This window comes from Thamnophis sirtalis, unplaced genomic scaffold (genome assembly GCF_051295495.1).
Source record: "Thamnophis sirtalis isolate CommonGarterSnake01/CBP01778 unplaced genomic scaffold, rThaSir2_p1.2 scaffold_43, whole genome shotgun sequence".
NCBI lineage: Eukaryota > Metazoa > Chordata > Lepidosauria > Squamata > Natricidae > Thamnophis > Thamnophis sirtalis.
In genome coordinates this window covers 108,307-129,935 of record NW_028261423.1, presented here as the reverse complement: position 1 = coordinate 129,935, position 21,629 = coordinate 108,307, and the positions used below count along the sequence as shown (strand labels likewise).

At 40.2% G+C, this 21,629-nt stretch overlaps 1 protein-coding gene across 1 annotated transcript in view; it reads right to left on the bottom strand.

Annotated features, from left to right (window-relative positions):
- DNMT3B (DNA methyltransferase 3 beta) overlaps positions 1–21,629 on the bottom strand; it is a 46,853-nt gene that overhangs the window by 12,073 nt on the left and 13,151 nt on the right. The window contains exons 8-12 of the mRNA XM_087703176.1: positions 21,176–21,317; positions 19,951–20,091; positions 19,717–19,761; positions 17,094–17,173; positions 16,641–16,753 (exon numbers count right to left, since the gene is read on the bottom strand). Coding sequence (XP_087559302.1) covers positions 16,641–16,753; positions 17,094–17,173; positions 19,717–19,761; positions 19,951–20,091; positions 21,176–21,317 — 521 coding nt within the window. The remainder of the gene's footprint in view (positions 1–16,640; positions 16,754–17,093; positions 17,174–19,716; positions 19,762–19,950; positions 20,092–21,175; positions 21,318–21,629) is intronic.

Below are 21,629 nucleotides of genomic sequence, written 5' to 3'. Positions count from 1 at the left end.
TCCTCCTCCAGCTGACAGCGGCAGCGGGCACGGGGCAAAGCGGGCTGCCCAGCAGCAGCAGCCCGCGGGAAGGGTCCAGCACAGCCGCGGGGGGCATCAGGAAGCGGAGGAGGACGCGGCAGCGGCGGCGGCTGAGGCTCTCCCGAGCCGGCGAAGCGGGCTTGCCCGGCGGAGGCAGGCTGCCCTCTTCTTCCTCAACAACATCTCCTTGGACGGGCGGCCTCCGCCGCCGGCGCCTCTCCCGGAGGAAGAGGCAGGGCGGGCGGCGGCGGCGGCTGAGGCTCTCCCGGGGCCGGCGAAGCGGGCTTGCCCGGTGGTGGCGGCTGCCCATCCAAGGAGATGTTGTTGAGGAAGAAGAGGGCGGCCTGCCTCTGCCAGGCAAGCCCGCTTCGCCGGCCCCGGGAGAGCCTCAGCCGCTGCCGCTGCTGCGTCCTCCTCCGCCACCAGCGTCGGCGGCCCTGCTCGGGCCCCCCGCGGGCTTCCTGCTGCCCCCCGCGGCTGAGCTGGACCCTTCCCGCGGGCTGCTGCTGCTGGGCAGCCCGCTTTGCCCCGTGCCCGCTGCCGCTGTCAGCTGGAAGAGGAGGGCTACCTTTGGAGGCAAAGAACGAAGCATGTAGAACGCCCTTCTGTCACCGCGCTGTTGTCCCCGCGGTGATGACGCGCGATGATGACGTCGCGACTTTAGTGACGCGATTTAATCTCCGCTATTTTGCGTAGCGCGGTTTTGTCGTGCCACGTATCTATCCATCCATCCATATCTCTATCAATCTCTTATCATATCAACAATCTATCTCTAGCTATCCATCCATCTAGCCATATCTGTCTGTCTATCTGTCTATCCATCATATCAACTATCTATCTATCTATCTATCTATCTATCTATCTATCATCTATCTATCATCTATCTATCTACCTATCTATCTAATCATATCAACTATCTATCTATCCATCCATTCATATCTCTATCAATCTCTTATCATATCAACTATCTATCTCTAGCTATCCATCCATCTAGCCATATCTGTCTGTCTGTCTGTCTATCCATCATATCAACTATCTATCTATCTATCTATCTATCTATCTATCTATCTATCATCTATCTATCATCTATCATCTATCTATCTACCTATCTATCTAATCATATCAACTATCTATCTATCCATCCATTCATATCTCTATCAATCTCTTATCATATCAACAATCTATCTCTAGCTATCCATCCATCTAGCCATATCTGTCTGTCTGTCTCTCTATCCATCATATCAACTATCTATCTATCTATCTATCTATCTATCTATCTATCTATCTATCTATCTATCTAATCATATCAACTATCTATCCATCCATCCATATCTCTATCAATCTCTTATTATATCAACAATCTATCTCTAGCTATCCATCCATCTAGCCATATCTGTCTGTCTGTCTATCCATCATATCAACTATCTATCTATCTATCTATCTATCTATCTATCTATCTATCTATCTATCTATCTATCTAATCATATCAACTATCTATCTATCCATCCATATCTCTATCAATCTCTTATTATATCAACAATCTAGCTCTAGCTATCCATCCATCTAGCCTTATCTGTCTGTCTGTCTATCCATCATATCAACTATCTATCTATCTATCTATCTATCTATCTATCTATCTATCTATCTATCTAATCATATCAACTATCTATCTATCCATCCATCCATATCTCTATCAATCTCTTATCATAACAATCTATCTCTAGCTATCCATCCATCTAGCCATATCTGTCTGTCTATCCATCATATCAACTATCTATCTATCTATCTATCTATCTATCTATCTATTTATCTAATCATATCAACTATCTATCTATCCATCCATCCATATCTCTATCAATCTCTTATTATATCAACAATCTATCTCTAGCTATCCATCCATCTAGCCATATCTGTCTGTCTGTCTATCCATCATATCAACTACCTATCTATCTATCTATCTATCTGTATCTATCTATCTATCTATCTATCTATCTATCTATCTATCTATCTATCTATCTATCTATCATATCAACTATCTATCTATCCGGTTCCACCACAAAACCGCGATGCCCTTATCCGCGCCGACATAAGTGCGGAGGCAAATCCGCGGCGTCCGAAGCGCTAATAAAAAAACGACCCTACCGCCGCGACAACAGCGCGGTGACAGAAGGGCATTCTACATGCTTCATTCTTTGCCTCCAAAGGTAGCCCTCCTCCTCCAGCTGACAGCGGCAGCGGGCACGGGGCAAAGCGGGCTGCCCAGCAGCAGCAGCCCGCGGGAAGGGTCCAGCACAGCCGCGGGGGGCATCAGGAAGCGGAGGAGGACGCGGCAGCGGCGGCGGCTGAGGCTCTCCCGAGCCGGCGAAGCGGGCTTGCCCGGCGGAGGCAGGCTGCCCTCTTCTTCCTCAACAACATCTCCTTGGACGGGCGGCCTCCGCCGCCGGCGCCTCTCCCGGAGGAAGAGGCAGGGCGGGCGGCGGCGGCGGCTGAGGCTCTCCCGGGGCCGGCGAAGCGGGCTTGCCCGGTGGTGGCGGCTGCCCATCCAAGGAGATGTTGTTGAGGAAGAAGAGGGCGGCCTGCCTCTGCCAGGCAAGCCCGCTTCGCCGGCCCCGGGAGAGCCTCAGCCGCTGCCGCTGCTGCGTCCTCCTCCGCCACCAGCGTCGGCGGCCCTGCTCGGGCCCCCCGCGGGCTTCCTGCTGCCCCCCGCGGCTGAGCTGGACCCTTCCCGCGGGCTGCTGCTGCTGGGCAGCCCGCTTTGCCCCGTGCCCGCTGCCGCTGTCAGCTGGAAGAGGAGGGCTACCTTTGGAGGCAAAGAACGAAGCATGTAGAACGCCCTTCTGTCACCGCGCTGTTGTCCCCGCGGTGATGACGCGCGATGATGACGTCGCGACTTTAGTGACGCGATTTAATCTCCGCTATTTTGCGTAGCGCGGTTTTGTCGTGCCACGTATCTATCCATCCATCCATATCTCTATCAATCTCTTATCATATCAACAATCTATCTCTAGCTATCCATCCATCTAGCCATATCTGTCTGTCTATCTGTCTATCCATCATATCAACTATCTATCTATCTATCTATCTATCTATCTATCTATCATCTATCTATCATCTATCTATCTACCTATCTATCTAATCATATCAACTATCTATCTATCCATCCATTCATATCTCTATCAATCTCTTATCATATCAACTATCTATCTCTAGCTATCCATCCATCTAGCCATATCTGTCTGTCTGTCTGTCTATCCATCATATCAACTATCTATCTATCTATCTATCTATCTATCTATCTATCTATCATCTATCTATCATCTATCATCTATCTATCTACCTATCTATCTAATCATATCAACTATCTATCTATCCATCCATTCATATCTCTATCAATCTCTTATCATATCAACAATCTATCTCTAGCTATCCATCCATCTAGCCATATCTGTCTGTCTGTCTCTCTATCCATCATATCAACTATCTATCTATCTATCTATCTATCTATCTATCTATCTATCTATCTATCTATCTAATCATATCAACTATCTATCCATCCATCCATATCTCTATCAATCTCTTATTATATCAACAATCTATCTCTAGCTATCCATCCATCTAGCCATATCTGTCTGTCTGTCTATCCATCATATCAACTATCTATCTATCTATCTATCTATCTATCTATCTATCTATCTATCTATCTATCTAATCATATCAACTATCTATCTATCCATCCATATCTCTATCAATCTCTTATTATATCAACAATCTAGCTCTAGCTATCCATCCATCTAGCCTTATCTGTCTGTCTGTCTATCCATCATATCAACTATCTATCTATCTATCTATCTATCTATCTATCTATCTAATCATATCAACTATCTATCTATCCATCCATCCATATCTCTATCAATCTCTTATCATATCAACAATCTATCTCTAGCTATCCATCCATCTAGCCATATTTGTCTGTCTGTCTGTCTATCCTTCATATCATCTATCTATCTATCTATCTATCTATCTATCTATCTATCTATCTAATCATATCAACTATCTATCTATCCATCCATCCATCTCTATCAATCTCTTATTATATCAACAATCTATCTCTAGCTATCCATCCATCTAGCCATATCTGTCTGTCTGTCTATCCATCATATCAACTATCTATCTATCTATCTATCTATCTATCTATCTATCTATCTAATCATATCAACTATCTATCTATCCATCCATATCTCTATCAATCTCTTATTATATCAACAATCTAGCTCTAGCTATCCATCCATCTAGCCTTATCTGTCTGTCTGTCTATCCATCATATCAACTATCTATCTATCTATCTATCTATCTATCTATCTATCTATCTATCTAATCATATCAACTATCTATCTATCCATCCATCCATATCTCTATCAATCTCTTATCATATCAACAATCTATCTCTAGCTATCCATCCATCTAGCCATATTTGTCTGTCTGTCTGTCTATCCTTCATATCATCTATCTATCTATCTATCTATCTATCTATCTATCTATCTATCTATCTATCTATCTATCTATCTATCTATCTAATCATATCAACTATCTATCTATCCATCCATCCATATCTCTATCAATCTCTTATTATATCAACAACCTATCTCTAGCTATCCATCCATCTAGCCATATCTGTCTGTCTGTCTATCCATCATATCAACTATCTATCTATCTATCTATCTATCTATCTATCTATCTATCTATCTATCTAATCATATCAACTATCTATCTATCCATCCATCCATATCTCTATCAATCTCTTATCATATCAACAATCTATCTCTAGCTATCCATCCATCTAGCCATATCTGTCTGTCTGTCTATCCATCATATCAACTATCTATCTATCTATCTATCTATCTATCTATCTATCTATCTATCTATCTATCTATCTATCTAATCATATCAACTATCTATCTATCCATCCATCCATATCTCTATCAATCTCTTATTATATCAACAATCTATCTCTAGCTATCCATCCATCTAGCCATATCTGTCTGTCTGTCTATCCATCATATCAACTATCTATCTATCTATCTATCTATCTATCTATCTATCTATCTATCTATCTATCTAATCATATCAACTATCTATCTATCTATCCATCCATATCTCTATCAATCTCTTATTATATCAACAATCTATCTCTAGCTATCCATCCATCTAGCCTTATCTGTCTGTCTGTCTATCCATCATATCAACTATCTATCTATCTATCTATCTATCTATCTATCTATCTATCTATCTATCTATCTATCTATCTATCTATCTACCTACCTACCTACCTACCTATCTATCTAATCATATCAACTATCTATCTATCCATCCATTCATATCTCTATCAATCTCTTATCATATCAACAATCTATCTCTAGCTATCCATCCATCTAGCCATATCTGTCTGTCTGTCTGTCTATCCATCATATCAACTATCTATCTATCTATCTATCTATCTATCTATCTATCTATCTATCTAATCATATCAACTATCTATCTATCTATCCATCCATATCTCTATCAATCTCTTATTATATCAACAATCTAGCTCTAGCTATCCATCCATCTAGCCTTATCTGTCTGTCTATCCATCATATCAACTATCTATCTATCTATCTATCTATCTATCTATCTATCTATCTATCTATCTATCTATCTATCTATCTATCTAATCATATCAACTATCTATCTATCCATCCATCCATATCTCTATCAATCTCTTATCATAACAATCTATCTCTAGCTATCCATCCATCTAGCCATATCTGTCTGTCTATCCATCATATCAACTATCTATCTATCTATCTATCTATCTATCTATCTATTTATCTAATCATATCAACTATCTATCTATCCATCCATCCATATCTCTATCAATCTCTTATTATATCAACAATCTATCTCTAGCTATCCATCCATCTAGCCATATCTGTCTGTCTGTCTATCCATCATATCAACTACCTATCTATCTATCTATCTATCTGTATCTATCTATCTATCTATCTATCTATCTATCTATCTATCTATCTATCTATCTATCTATCTATCATATCAACTATCTATCTATCCGGTTCCACCACAAAACCGCGATGCCCTTATCCGCGCCGACATAAGTGCGGAGGCAAATCCGCGGCGTCCGAAGCGCTAATAAAAAAACGACCCTACCGCCGCGACAACAGCGCGGTGACAGAAGGGCATTCTACATGCTTCATTCTTTGCCTCCAAAGGTAGCCCTCCTCCTCCAGCTGACAGCGGCAGCGGGCACGGGGCAAAGCGGGCTGCCCAGCAGCAGCAGCCCGCGGGAAGGGTCCAGCACAGCCGCGGGGGGCATCAGGAAGCGGAGGAGGACGCGGCAGCGGCGGCGGCTGAGGCTCTCCCGAGCCGGCGAAGCGGGCTTGCCCGGCGGAGGCAGGCTGCCCTCTTCTTCCTCAACAACATCTCCTTGGACGGGCGGCCTCCGCCGCCGGCGCCTCTCCCGGAGGAAGAGGCAGGGCGGGCGGCGGCGGCGGCTGAGGCTCTCCCGGGGCCGGCGAAGCGGGCTTGCCCGGTGGTGGCGGCTGCCCATCCAAGGAGATGTTGTTGAGGAAGAAGAGGGCGGCCTGCCTCTGCCAGGCAAGCCCGCTTCGCCGGCCCCGGGAGAGCCTCAGCCGCTGCCGCTGCTGCGTCCTCCTCCGCCACCAGCGTCGGCGGCCCTGCTCGGGCCCCCCGCGGGCTTCCTGCTGCCCCCCGCGGCTGAGCTGGACCCTTCCCGCGGGCTGCTGCTGCTGGGCAGCCCGCTTTGCCCCGTGCCCGCTGCCGCTGTCAGCTGGAAGAGGAGGGCTACCTTTGGAGGCAAAGAACGAAGCATGTAGAACGCCCTTCTGTCACCGCGCTGTTGTCCCCGCGGTGATGACGCGCGATGATGACGTCGCGACTTTAGTGACGCGATTTAATCTCCGCTATTTTGCGTAGCGCGGTTTTGTCGTGCCACGTATCTATCCATCCATCCATATCTCTATCAATCTCTTATCATATCAACAATCTATCTCTAGCTATCCATCCATCTAGCCATATCTGTCTGTCTATCTGTCTATCCATCATATCAACTATCTATCTATCTATCTATCTATCTATCTATCTATCATCTATCTATCATCTATCTATCTACCTATCTATCTAATCATATCAACTATCTATCTATCCATCCATTCATATCTCTATCAATCTCTTATCATATCAACTATCTATCTCTAGCTATCCATCCATCTAGCCATATCTGTCTGTCTGTCTGTCTATCCATCATATCAACTATCTATCTATCTATCTATCTATCTATCTATCTATCATCTATCTATCATCTATCATCTATCTATCTACCTATCTATCTAATCATATCAACTATCTATCTATCCATCCATCCATATCTCTATCAATCTCTTATCATATCAACAATCTATCTCTAGCTATCCATCCATCTAGCCATATCTGTCTGTCTATCTGTCTATCCATCATATCAACTATCTATCTATCTATCTATCTATCTATCTATCTATCTATCATCTATCTATCATCTATCTATCTACCTATCTATCTAATCATATCAACTATCTATCTATCCATCCATTCATATCTCTATCAATCTCTTATCATATCAACTATCTATCTCTAGCTATCCATCCATCTAGCCATATCTGTCTGTCTGTCTGTCTATCCATCATATCAACTATCTATCTATCTATCTATCTATCTATCTATCTATCTATCTATCTATCTATCATCTATCTATCATCTATCATCTATCTATCTACCTATCTATCTAATCATATCAACTATCTATCTATCCATCCATTCATATCTCTATCAATCTCTTATCATATCAACAATCTATCTCTAGCTATCCATCCATCTAGCCATATCTGTCTGTCTGTCTCTCTATCCATCATATCAACTATCTATCTATCTATCTATCTATCTATCTATCTATCTATCTATCTATCTATCTATCTATCTATCTAATCATATCAACTATCTATCCATCCATCCATATCTCTATCAATCTCTTATTATATCAACAATCTATCTCTAGCTATCCATCCATCTAGCCATATCTGTCTGTCTGTCTATCCATCATATCAACTATCTATCTATCTATCTATCTATCTATCTATCTATCTATCTATCTATCTATCTATCTAATCATATCAACTATCTATCCATCCATCCATATCTCTATCAATCTCTTATCATATCAACAATCTATCTCTAGCTATCCATCCATCTAGCCATATCTGTCTGTCTATCTGTCTATCCATCATATCAACTATCTATCTATCTATCTATCTATCTATCTATCTATCATCTATCTATCATCTATCTATCTACCTATCTATCTAATCATATCAACTATCTATCTATCCATCCATTCATATCTCTATCAATCTCTTATCATATCAACTATCTATCTCTAGCTATCCATCCATCTAGCCATATCTGTCTGTCTGTCTGTCTATCCATCATATCAACTATCTATCTATCTATCTATCTATCTATCTATCTATCTATCTATCTATCTATCATCTATCTATCATCTATCATCTATCTATCTACCTATCTATCTAATCATATCAACTATCTATCTATCCATCCATTCATATCTCTATCAATCTCTTATCATATCAACAATCTATCTCTAGCTATCCATCCATCTAGCCATATCTGTCTGTCTGTCTCTCTATCCATCATATCAACTATCTATCTATCTATCTATCTATCTATCTATCTATCTATCTATCTATCTATCTATCTATCTAATCATATCAACTATCTATCCATCCATCCATATCTCTATCAATCTCTTATTATATCAACAATCTATCTCTAGCTATCCATCCATCTAGCCATATCTGTCTGTCTGTCTATCCATCATATCAACTATCTATCTATCTATCTATCTATCTATCTATCTATCTATCTATCTATCTATCTATCTATCTAATCATATCAACTATCTATCTATCCATCCATATCTCTATCAATCTCTTATTATATCAACAATCTAGCTCTAGCTATCCATCCATCTAGCCTTATCTGTCTGTCTGTCTATCCATCATATCAACTATCTATCTATCTATCTATCTATCTATCTATCTATCTAATCATATCAACTATCTATCTATCCATCCATCCATATCTCTATCAATCTCTTATCATATCAACAATCTATCTCTAGCTATCCATCCATCTAGCCATATTTGTCTGTCTGTCTGTCTATCCTTCATATCATCTATCTATCTATCTATCTATCTATCTATCTATCTATCTATCTATCTAATCATATCAACTATCTATCTATCCATCCATCCATCTCTATCAATCTCTTATTATATCAACAATCTATCTCTAGCTATCCATCCATCTAGCCATATCTGTCTGTCTGTCTATCCATCATATCAACTATCTATCTATCTATCTATCTATCTATCTATCTATCTATCTAATCATATCAACTATCTATCTATCCATCCATATCTCTATCAATCTCTTATTATATCAACAATCTAGCTCTAGCTATCCATCCATCTAGCCTTATCTGTCTGTCTGTCTATCCATCATATCAACTATCTATCTATCTATCTATCTATCTATCTATCTATCTATCTAATCATATCAACTATCTATCTATCCATCCATCCATATCTCTATCAATCTCTTATCATATCAACAATCTATCTCTAGCTATCCATCCATCTAGCCATATTTGTCTGTCTGTCTGTCTATCCTTCATATCATCTATCTATCTATCTATCTATCTATCTATCTATCTATCTATCTATCTATCTATCTATCTATCTATCTAATCATATCAACTATCTATCTATCCATCCATCCATATCTCTATCAATCTCTTATTATATCAACAACCTATCTCTAGCTATCCATCCATCTAGCCATATCTGTCTGTCTGTCTATCCATCATATCAACTATCTATCTATCTATCTATCTATCTATCTATCTATCTATCTATCTATCTATCTATCTAATCATATCAACTATCTATCTATCCATCCATCCATATCTCTATCAATCTCTTATCATATCAACAATCTATCTCTAGCTATCCATCCATCTAGCCATATCTGTCTGTCTGTCTATCCATCATATCAACTATCTATCTATCTATCTATCTATCTATCTATCTATCTATCTATCTATCTATCTATCTATCTAATCATATCAACTATCTATCTATCCATCCATCCATATCTCTATCAATCTCTTATTATATCAACAATCTATCTCTAGCTATCCATCCATCTAGCCATATCTGTCTGTCTGTCTATCCATCATATCAACTATCTATCTATCTATCTATCTATCTATCTATCTATCTATCTATCTATCTATCTATCTATCTAATCATATCAACTATCTATCTATCTATCCATCCATATCTCTATCAATCTCTTATTATATCAACAATCTATCTCTAGCTATCCATCCATCTAGCCTTATCTGTCTGTCTGTCTATCCATCATATCAACTATCTATCTATCTATCTATCTATCTATCTATCTATCTATCTATCTATCTATCTATCTATCTATCTACCTACCTACCTACCTACCTATCTATCTAATCATATCAACTATCTATCTATCCATCCATTCATATCTCTATCAATCTCTTATCATATCAACAATCTATCTCTAGCTATCCATCCATCTAGCCATATCTGTCTGTCTGTCTGTCTATCCATCATATCAACTATCTATCTATCTATCTATCTATCTATCTATCTATCTATCTATCTATCTAATCATATCAACTATCTATCTATCTATCCATCCATATCTCTATCAATCTCTTATTATATCAACAATCTAGCTCTAGCTATCCATCCATCTAGCCTTATCTGTCTGTCTATCCATCATATCAACTATCTATCTATCTATCTATCTATCTATCTATCTATCTATCTATCTATCTATCTATCTATCTATCTAATCATATCAACTATCTATCTATCCATCCATCCATATCTCTATCAATCTCTTATCATAACAATCTATCTCTAGCTATCCATCCATCTAGCCATATCTGTCTGTCTATCCATCATATCAACTATCTATCTATCTATCTATCTATCTATCTATCTATTTATCTAATCATATCAACTATCTATCTATCCATCCATCCATATCTCTATCAATCTCTTATTATATCAACAATCTATCTCTAGCTATCCATCCATCTAGCCATATCTGTCTGTCTGTCTATCCATCATATCAACTACCTATCTATCTATCTATCTATCTGTATCTATCTATCTATCTATCTATCTATCTATCTATCTATCTATCTATCTATCTATCTATCTATCTATCATATCAACTATCTATCTATCCGGTTCCACCACAAAACCGCGATGCCCTTATCCGCGCCGACATAAGTGCGGAGGCAAATCCGCGGCGTCCGAAGCGCTAATAAAAAAACGACCCTACCGCCGCGACAACAGCGCGGTGACAGAAGGGCATTCTACATGCTTCATTCTTTGCCTCCAAAGGTAGCCCTCCTCCTCCAGCTGACAGCGGCAGCGGGCACGGGGCAAAGCGGGCTGCCCAGCAGCAGCAGCCCGCGGGAAGGGTCCAGCACAGCCGCGGGGGGCATCAGGAAGCGGAGGAGGACGCGGCAGCGGCGGCGGCTGAGGCTCTCCCGAGCCGGCGAAGCGGGCTTGCCCGGCGGAGGCAGGCTGCCCTCTTCTTCCTCAACAACATCTCCTTGGACGGGCGGCCTCCGCCGCCGGCGCCTCTCCCGGAGGAAGAGGCAGGGCGGGCGGCGGCGGCGGCTGAGGCTCTCCCGGGGCCGGCGAAGCGGGCTTGCCCGGTGGTGGCGGCTGCCCATCCAAGGAGATGTTGTTGAGGAAGAAGAGGGCGGCCTGCCTCTGCCAGGCAAGCCCGCTTCGCCGGCCCCGGGAGAGCCTCAGCCGCTGCCGCTGCTGCGTCCTCCTCCGCCACCAGCGTCGGCGGCCCTGCTCGGGCCCCCCGCGGGCTTCCTGCTGCCCCCCGCGGCTGAGCTGGACCCTTCCCGCGGGCTGCTGCTGCTGGGCAGCCCGCTTTGCCCCGTGCCCGCTGCCGCTGTCAGCTGGAAGAGGAGGGCTACCTTTGGAGGCAAAGAACGAAGCATGTAGAACGCCCTTCTGTCACCGCGCTGTTGTCCCCGCGGTGATGACGCGCGATGATGACGTCGCGACTTTAGTGACGCGATTTAATCTCCGCTATTTTGCGTAGCGCGGTTTTGTCGTGCCACGTATCTATCCATCCATCCATATCTCTATCAATCTCTTATCATATCAACAATCTATCTCTAGCTATCCATCCATCTAGCCATATCTGTCTGTCTATCTGTCTATCCATCATATCAACTATCTATCTATCTATCTATCTATCTATCTATCTATCTATCATCTATCTATCATCTATCTATCTACCTATCTATCTAATCATATCAACTATCTATCTATCCATCCATTCATATCTCTATCAATCTCTTATCATATCAACTATCTATCTCTAGCTATCCATCCATCTAGCCATATCTGTCTGTCTGTCTGTCTATCCATCATATCAACTATCTATCTATCTATCTATCTATCTATCTATCTATCTATCTATCTATCTATCATCTATCTATCATCTATCATCTATCTATCTACCTATCTATCTAATCATATCAACTATCTATCTATCCATCCATTCATATCTCTATCAATCTCTTATCATATCAACAATCTATCTCTAGCTATCCATCCATCTAGCCATATCTGTCTGTCTGTCTCTCTATCCATCATATCAACTATCTATCTATCTATCTATCTATCTATCTATCTATCTATCTATCTATCTATCTAATCATATCAACTATCTATCCATCCATCCATATCTCTATCAATCTCTTATTATATCAACAATCTATCTCTAGCTATCCATCCATCTAGCCATATCTGTCTGTCTGTCTATCCATCATATCAACTATCTATCTATCTATCTATCTATCTATCTATCTATCTATCTATCTATCTATCTATCTAATCATATCAACTATCTATCTATCCATCCATATCTCTATCAATCTCTTATTATATCAACAATCTAGCTCTAGCTATCCATCCATCTAGCCTTATCTGTCTGTCTGTCTATCCATCATATCAACTATCTATCTATCTATCTATCTATCTATCTATCTATCTATCTATCTATCTATCTAATCATATCAACTATCTATCTATCCATCCATCCATATCTCTATCAATCTCTTATCATATCAACAATCTATCTCTAGCTATCCATCCATCTAGCCATATTTGTCTGTCTGTCTGTCTATCCTTCATATCATCTATCTATCTATCTATCTATCTATCTATCTATCTAATCATATCAACTATCTATCTATCCATCCATCCATCTCTATCAATCTCTTATTATATCAACAATCTATCTCTAGCTATCCATCCATCTAGCCATATCTGTCTGTCTGTCTATCCATCATATCAACTATCTATCTATCTATCTATCTATCTATCTATCTAATCATATCAACTATCTATCTATCCATCCATATCTCTATCAATCTCTTATTATATCAACAATCTAGCTCTAGCTATCCATCCATCTAGCCTTATCTGTCTGTCTGTCTATCCATCATATCAACTATCTATCTATCTATCTATCTATCTATCTATCTATCTATCTATCTAATCATATCAACTATCTATCTATCCATCCATCCATATCTCTATCAATCTCTTATCATATCAACAATCTATCTCTAGCTATCCATCCATCTAGCCATATTTGTCTGTCTGTCTGTCTATCCTTCATATCATCTATCTATCTATCTATCTATCTATCTATCTATCTATCTATCTATCTATCTAATCATATCAACTATCTATCTATCCATCCATCCATATCTCTATCAATCTCTTATTATATCAACAACCTATCTCTAGCTATCCATCCATCTAGCCATATCTGTCTGTCTGTCTATCCATCATATCAACTATCTATCTATCTATCTATCTATCTATCTATCTATCTATCTATCTATCTATCTATCTATCTATCTATCTAATCATATCAACTATCTATCTATCCATCCATCCATATCTCTATCAATCTCTTATCATATCAACAATCTATCTCTAGCTATCCATCCATCTAGCCATATCTGTCTGTCTGTCTATCCATCATATCAACTATCTATCTATCTATCTATCTATCTATCTATCTATCTATCTATCTATCTAATCATATCAACTATCTATCTATCCATCCATCCATATCTCTATCAATCTCTTATTATATCAACAATCTATCTCTAGCTATCCATCCATCTAGCCATATCTGTCTGTCTGTCTATCCATCATATCAACTATCTATCTATCTATCTATCTATCTATCTATCTATCTATCTATCTATCTAATCATATCAACTATCTATCTATCTATCCATCCATATCTCTATCAATCTCTTATTATATCAACAATCTATCTCTAGCTATCCATCCATCTAGCCTTATCTGTCTGTCTGTCTATCCATCATATCAACTATCTATCTATCTATCTATCTATCTATCTATCTATCTATCTATCTATCTATCTATCTATCTATCTATCTATCTATCTACCTACCTACCTACCTACCTATCTATCTAATCATATCAACTATCTATCTATCCATCCATTCATATCTCTATCAATCTCTTATCATATCAACAATCTATCTCTAGCTATCCATCCATCTAGCCATATCTGTCTGTCTGTCTGTCTATCCATCATATCAACTATCTATCTATCTATCTATCTATCTATCTATCTATCTATCTAATCATATCAACTATCTATCTATCTATCCATCCATATCTCTATCAATCTCTTATTATATCAACAATCTAGCTCTAGCTATCCATCCATCTAGCCTTATCTGTCTGTCTATCCATCATATCAACTATCTATCTATCTATCTATCTATCTATCTATCTATCTATCTAATCATATCAACTATCTATCTATCCATCCATCCATATCTCTATCAATCTCTTATCATAACAATCTATCTCTAGCTATCCATCCATCTAGCCATATCTGTCTGTCTATCCATCATATCAACTATCTATCTATCTATCTATCTATCTATCTATTTATCTAATCATATCAACTATCTATCTATCCATCCATCCATATCTCTATCAATCTCTTATTATATCAACAATCTATCTCTAGCTATCCATCCATCTAGCCATATCTGTCTGTCTGTCTATCCATCATATCAACTACCTATCTATTTATCTATCTATCTATCTATCTATCTATCTATCTATCTATCTATCTATCTATCTATCTAATCATATCAACTATCTATCTATCCATCCATATCTCTATCAATCTCTTATTATATCAACAATCTATCTCTAGCTATCCATCCATCTAGCCTTATCTGTCTGTTTGTCTATCCATCATATCAACTATCTATCTATCTATCTATCTATCTATCTATCTATCTATCTATCTATCTATCTATCTATCTATCTATCTATCTATCTATTTATCTAATCATATCAACTATCTATCTATCCATCCATCCATATCTCTATCAATCTCTTATTATATCAACAATCTATCTCTAGCTATCCATCCATCTAGCCATATCTGTCTGTCTGTCTATCCATCATATCAACTATCTATCTATCTATCTAATCATATCAACTATCTATCTATCCATCTATTCATATCTCTATCAATCTCTTATCATATCAACAATCTATCTCTAGCTATCCATCCATCTAGCCATATCTGTCTGTCTGTCTGTCTATCCATCATATCAACTATCTATCTATCTATCTATCTATCTATCTATCTATCTATCTATCTATCTAATCATATCAACTATCTATCTATCCATCCATCCATATCTCTATCAATCTCTTATTATATCAACAATCTATCTCTAGCTATCCATCCATCTAGCCATATCTGTCTGTCTGTCTATCCATCATATCAACTATCTATCTATCTATCTATCTATCTATCTATCTATCTAATCATATCAACTATCTATCTATCCATCCATCCATCTCTATCAATCTCTTATTATATCAACAATCTATCTCTAGCTATCCATCCATCTAGCCATATCTGTCTGTCTGTCTATCCATCATATCAACTATCTATCTATCTATCTATCTATCTATCTATCTATCTATCTATCTATCTATCTATCTATCTATCTAATCATATCAACTATCTATCTATCTATCCATCCATATCTCTATCAATCTATCTTATTATATCAACAATCTATCTCTAGCTATCCATCCATCTAGCCATATCTCTCTGTCTGTCTATACATCATATCAACTATCTATCTATCTATCTATCTATCTATCTATCTATCTATCTATCTAATCATATCAACTATCTATCTGTCTATCCATCCATATCTCTATCAATCTATCTTATCATACCAACAATATCTATCCCTCCATTATCCAGCTAGCTCTCTTCTTCCTTAATGGCCAGTGCCCAGTGGAGGAATTGCCCACCTGAAGCAGCTGGCGCTGTCGCAGAGAAGTAACTCGCTTCCTTCGCAGCAGATGGTGCAATACGTCTGGTACCCGTCTTCATCATACATGTAGAAAAGTTCCAGAAACCGGTCCTAGGAGAAAAATCAGGACACATGTCACATGAAGAAAAGTGCCATTTTCTGCCCAGGTTTACCCGTGGCCCTGCCAAGTAGCCTTCCCTAAACGTTTGAGATGGGCAGCAAATTAGATTGAAATAACGGTCAAAGGAGCTTCAAGATGCCCGTCCGATGGCCTCTAAAAAACCGAAATCTTAGGAAAGGATTCTTGGTTATTTAGAATTTTCCTGCCGAAGAAGCCTCATCATCCTCCTATTGAAATGAGCTGCAACTGAGGAAAGGCTGGGCCAAGCGAAGGGAATTTACTTGATGCCAGGTGAAAGCAGAGCCCTTGCTGGCCTCATGCCCAACTTACCTGGCACGTGCTGCAGAGTCCCCCTTCAAACAGCGGGTGGTCAGTCACGGGGTTCTTCTTCCCACAGGACAGGCAGCTGTCTGTTAAAAGAGATAAGACCCTCCCTCTATAAGTAATCCTATAGGCCAGTGTTTCTCAACCTTGGCAACTTGAAGATGTCTGGACTTCAACTCCCAGAATTCCCCAGCCAGCGAATGCTGGCTGGGGAATTCTGGGAGTTGAAGTCCAGACATCTTCAAGTTGCCAAGGTTGAGAAACACTGCTATAGGCAGCCTCCAGATGTTCTGGACTTCAGTTCCCAGAATCCACCAGGCACTGTCATTAGCCAATCTCCAGCACCAGCCAGGGAAAGGAACTTAAAATCCATTTCATTCGTTTTGGAGAATTGGGGTCCTGAGGCCTTTAAGGACAACAGCCACACATCACCTCTCCCCCCCCCCAATCTCTTGCCTGCTCCCCAAAACTAAACAGACCTGGAGAAATAGGTGTTGACTGTGTAGTTCAGTTCAAACTTGACCCCCTTTAAGTCATGGGGACTTCCGACTCCCAGAATTCCCTAGCTTACACATGGATTTCTCAAACCTCCTTGAGATAGGTGGACTTCAACTCCCAGAATCCCCCAGTCATCTGCCTAGAGCAGTGTTTCTCAAACCTCCTTAAGATGGATATATATATATATATATATATATATATATATATATATATATATATATATATATATATATATATATATATATATATATATATATATATATATATATATATATATATATATATATATATATATATATATATATATATTTAAAGTCACAACCCCTGGTATGCCCAAATATGGGAGGAAGGTCACACTTCCACTCCATTTATCAGCATAAATATAACATATATATATATATATATATATATATATATATATATATATATATATATATATATATATATATATATATATATATATATATATATATATATATATATATATATATATATATATATTTAAAGTCACAACCCCTGGTATGCCCAAATATGGGAGGAAGGTCACACTTCCACTCCATTTATCAGCATAAATATAACATATATATATATATATATATATATATATATATATATATATATATATATATATATATATATATATATATATATATATATATATATATATATATATATATATATATATATATATATATATATGAACTCTATACAGTTAAGTTTTAACTAATAGAGAGAAAATGTTATGATACAGGATATAGTTAAATAAAGAAAGGATAATGATAATAAATTATATACATGGAGGATTAGAAAATGTTGGTGTTAAATATTATGGCTGTTTAGCTAAAACAGGATATGAGGACTTAATGTTAATGGAGGATTTTACAAATAAGCAAACGAAATGCCAGCATGTGGTTATGGATTGAATCTTGGTATACCTAAGGATGAAGGATGTTTAAATAACTGTAGTCAAATAAAAGTGGAGGCATGATGATGTTAATATAGTAAATATTTGAGTTAAGATATTTGAATTAATATGAATTATATTTGATGACGGTGGAAGAGATGCACAAAAGCTTTTTGTAACCAGTTGATATATTTTCTATAATATGTGTTTGTTTTGAAAATAAATAAATAAGTAAATAAAAAAAAAAGATGGATAGACTTCAACTCCCAGAATCCCCCAACCAGCATAGTCAGCTGCCTTAAAACAGTGTTTCCCAAGCCACCTTAAGATGAGTGGACTTCAACTCCCAGAATCCCCCAGTCATCTGCCTAGACCGGTGTTTCTCAAACCTCCTTAAGATGGATAGACTTCAACTCCAAGAATTCCCCAGCCAGTATTAGTCAGCCGCCTATAATTAGTATTTTCAAGTCACCTCAAGATGGGTGGACTTCATCTCCCAGAATTCTACAGCTCTCAGAAGTGAAGCTGGCTGGGGAATTATGGGAGTTGAAGTCCACCTGTCTTAAAGGGCCCAAATCTGAGAGACCCTGATTTAGATGTTGCCCATTATAAAAACATGGGAATAATCCATTCTTTTGAGCCCAGATGCCAAGAAAGAAATTGATTTCCACCTTCCTAAAAGGAGGGGAGGGACTTCAAAACTCAAGTGTCCAGAAGACGCAAATTAGCACTTGGATAATGACTCAGACATATGGCTGAACTTCTGATTGGCCACATCTCCAAGAAGAGAGCATTTGCCATGGGACTTCCACCCCCCCCCCCAACTCAACACAAACCCACCCGATACAGGCGGTCCTCGACTTACAACCACAACAGAGCCCAACATTTCCCTTGCTAAGTGAGACGGTGAGTTGAATGAAGGTTGCCCCATTTTTTGCGACTTTTCTTTCCAAGGTTGTTAAGCGAAACCCTGCAATTGTTAAGTTGGTAACCAGGTTGTTAAGCGAATCTGGCTTCCCCTGGCTCACCAGAAGGTCTCAAAAGATAGGAATCACATGATGCTGCAACCGTCGTAAGTACGAGTCGGTGGCCAAGCAGGTGGATTTGGACCACGTGACGGCGGGAATGTTGCCACCGTTGTGTGGAAGAGAGTTTCGAAGGGACTTTTTTTCGGCGCCCGTTATAACTCGAAACGGTCATTAAGCGAGTAGGTTGCAAGCTCCTTACCTTCTAAGGTCTTCCTGTTATTTTTGGCTTCAGAAACCATCCGTTCTGCAAAAGGATGACAAAAATCGTTTCGTCAGCAACTGAGGGGAGATAGGAAGCTTTAAAGGAGCCCCCCAGAATTGCTGGGTGAAACACGCACGGAATCTTTCCCCCAAAGACCCCACAAATGCCAGGCCTCCATCCCAGCCTCTCTCCCCCCCTCCCACGGTCCTTGTTGAAGTGACACACACACACCTCTGGATCGGTTCTCCGGCGCCTCCTTACTGCTGGTACTGCTAGTACTGCTGGAACCATTGGTCCTAGGCCGCTTGGGTGGGGGCGCAGGATCTGGGGGGCTCGAGTCCTCTATGATGATGGTGGGAAACGGTTTAACGTCTGCAAAAGATAGATAAGTGTTCTGACCCCCCCTCCTTCGCTCGTTCAAAGATGACAGGCAGACAGACTTAAAAGGAAATAACTTTATCAGTCCTTGGCTGCGAGCCCAAAATTAAACATAAATAAAGTCTATGGCAAGAAGATAACAGGATGCAAAAACAAAGATCTCTTACAGCCAAACCAGGTGTACAGAAAGGAAGCAAATCACTTCTCCAAGTGTTTCTTTGAATCAGGGTTACAGAAAGCAAATCACTTATCCAAGTGCCTTTCACAAACAAACCACAACCGATGAACCATGAACCACGAACAAATGAATGAACATTCACTTCTGCAACCAGGGCGTGGCACCATCAGTCCTTTTATCTCCAGAAGACGACGCTAATGAGCCCCAGCTGCATTGTTATTCCTGCATCCCGACTCAACTCACAGCAAACTTCTGCTGAGTCACAACAGATAAGTAGGTAGGTAGCGTGGGGGGGGGGTTTCCTACCGTTTCGGCCCTGGTTTGGCCGAATCGGTAGCGGGGCACGCTGGCTGCCTCGCAGAACCGGCAGCAACCCAGGCTGGCCACGCCCCCGCCCCCCGAACAGGTTCCCCGGTTGCCGATGTCTTGTTTTTAAGTTCTGCGCATGCGCAGAACAATTCCTATTGAATGACGCATGGGCACGCGGTGCATACCCAGCACGGGTGCGAAGCACGCCCACAAGCAAGCCCGCAGTGTTATTTGCAGTAAATGCGCTTAACGCTTGCGGAAAGGTGTTTGGAGCTCAAATAGATTCCAGGATAAATGGCATTTTGAAGAACTCGTTTCCCCCCCTCCCCGCTCTGCCCTAGAGCTGAGTTTCACAACCGTGGTAACTTGAAGATGTCCGGACTTCAACTCCCAGAATTCCCCAGCCAGCATTCGCTGGCTGGGGAATTCTGGGAGTTGAAGTCCGGACATCTTCAAGTTGTCACGGTTGAGAAACACTGCCCTCGAGACACTCCGATAATCAATCCCCAATATCACCTATAATTCATTCACCTACCCCGTTTCCCAGAAAATAAAATCTCCCTGGATAATAAGCCGGGGGGGCGGTCTTACCTAAAGTCTTGGGGGGCCTTAGCCCCTTCTCTCCAGCGGGTTTGAACCCCTGGTAGGCCCAATCCAGCATAGGCTTCAGCTTCTCCTCCAGCGACTCCCCGGCCACGCTGGGGAAAGTTTTACCAGCTCGGCTGCTTGCGACCTGCCATCCACAAAAAGTTTGGTCACAGAAGGATTGGGGCTGGGGGTGGGAGTGGGGAATAGAGTTGGAGGAAATGCCCAAAAGCCCCCCTCCCCACTCACCCTGCCATTAAAGTAGAGTAGAGTAGAGTAGAGTAGAGTAGAGTAGAGTAGAGTAGAGTAGAGTAGAGTAGAATAGAATAGAATAGAATAGAATAGAATAGAACAGAATAGAATAGCAGAGTTGGAAGGAACCTTGGAGGTCTTCTAGTCCAACCCCCAGCCTAGGCAGGAAACCCTACAACCACTTCAGACAAATGGTGGGGTCTTTGGT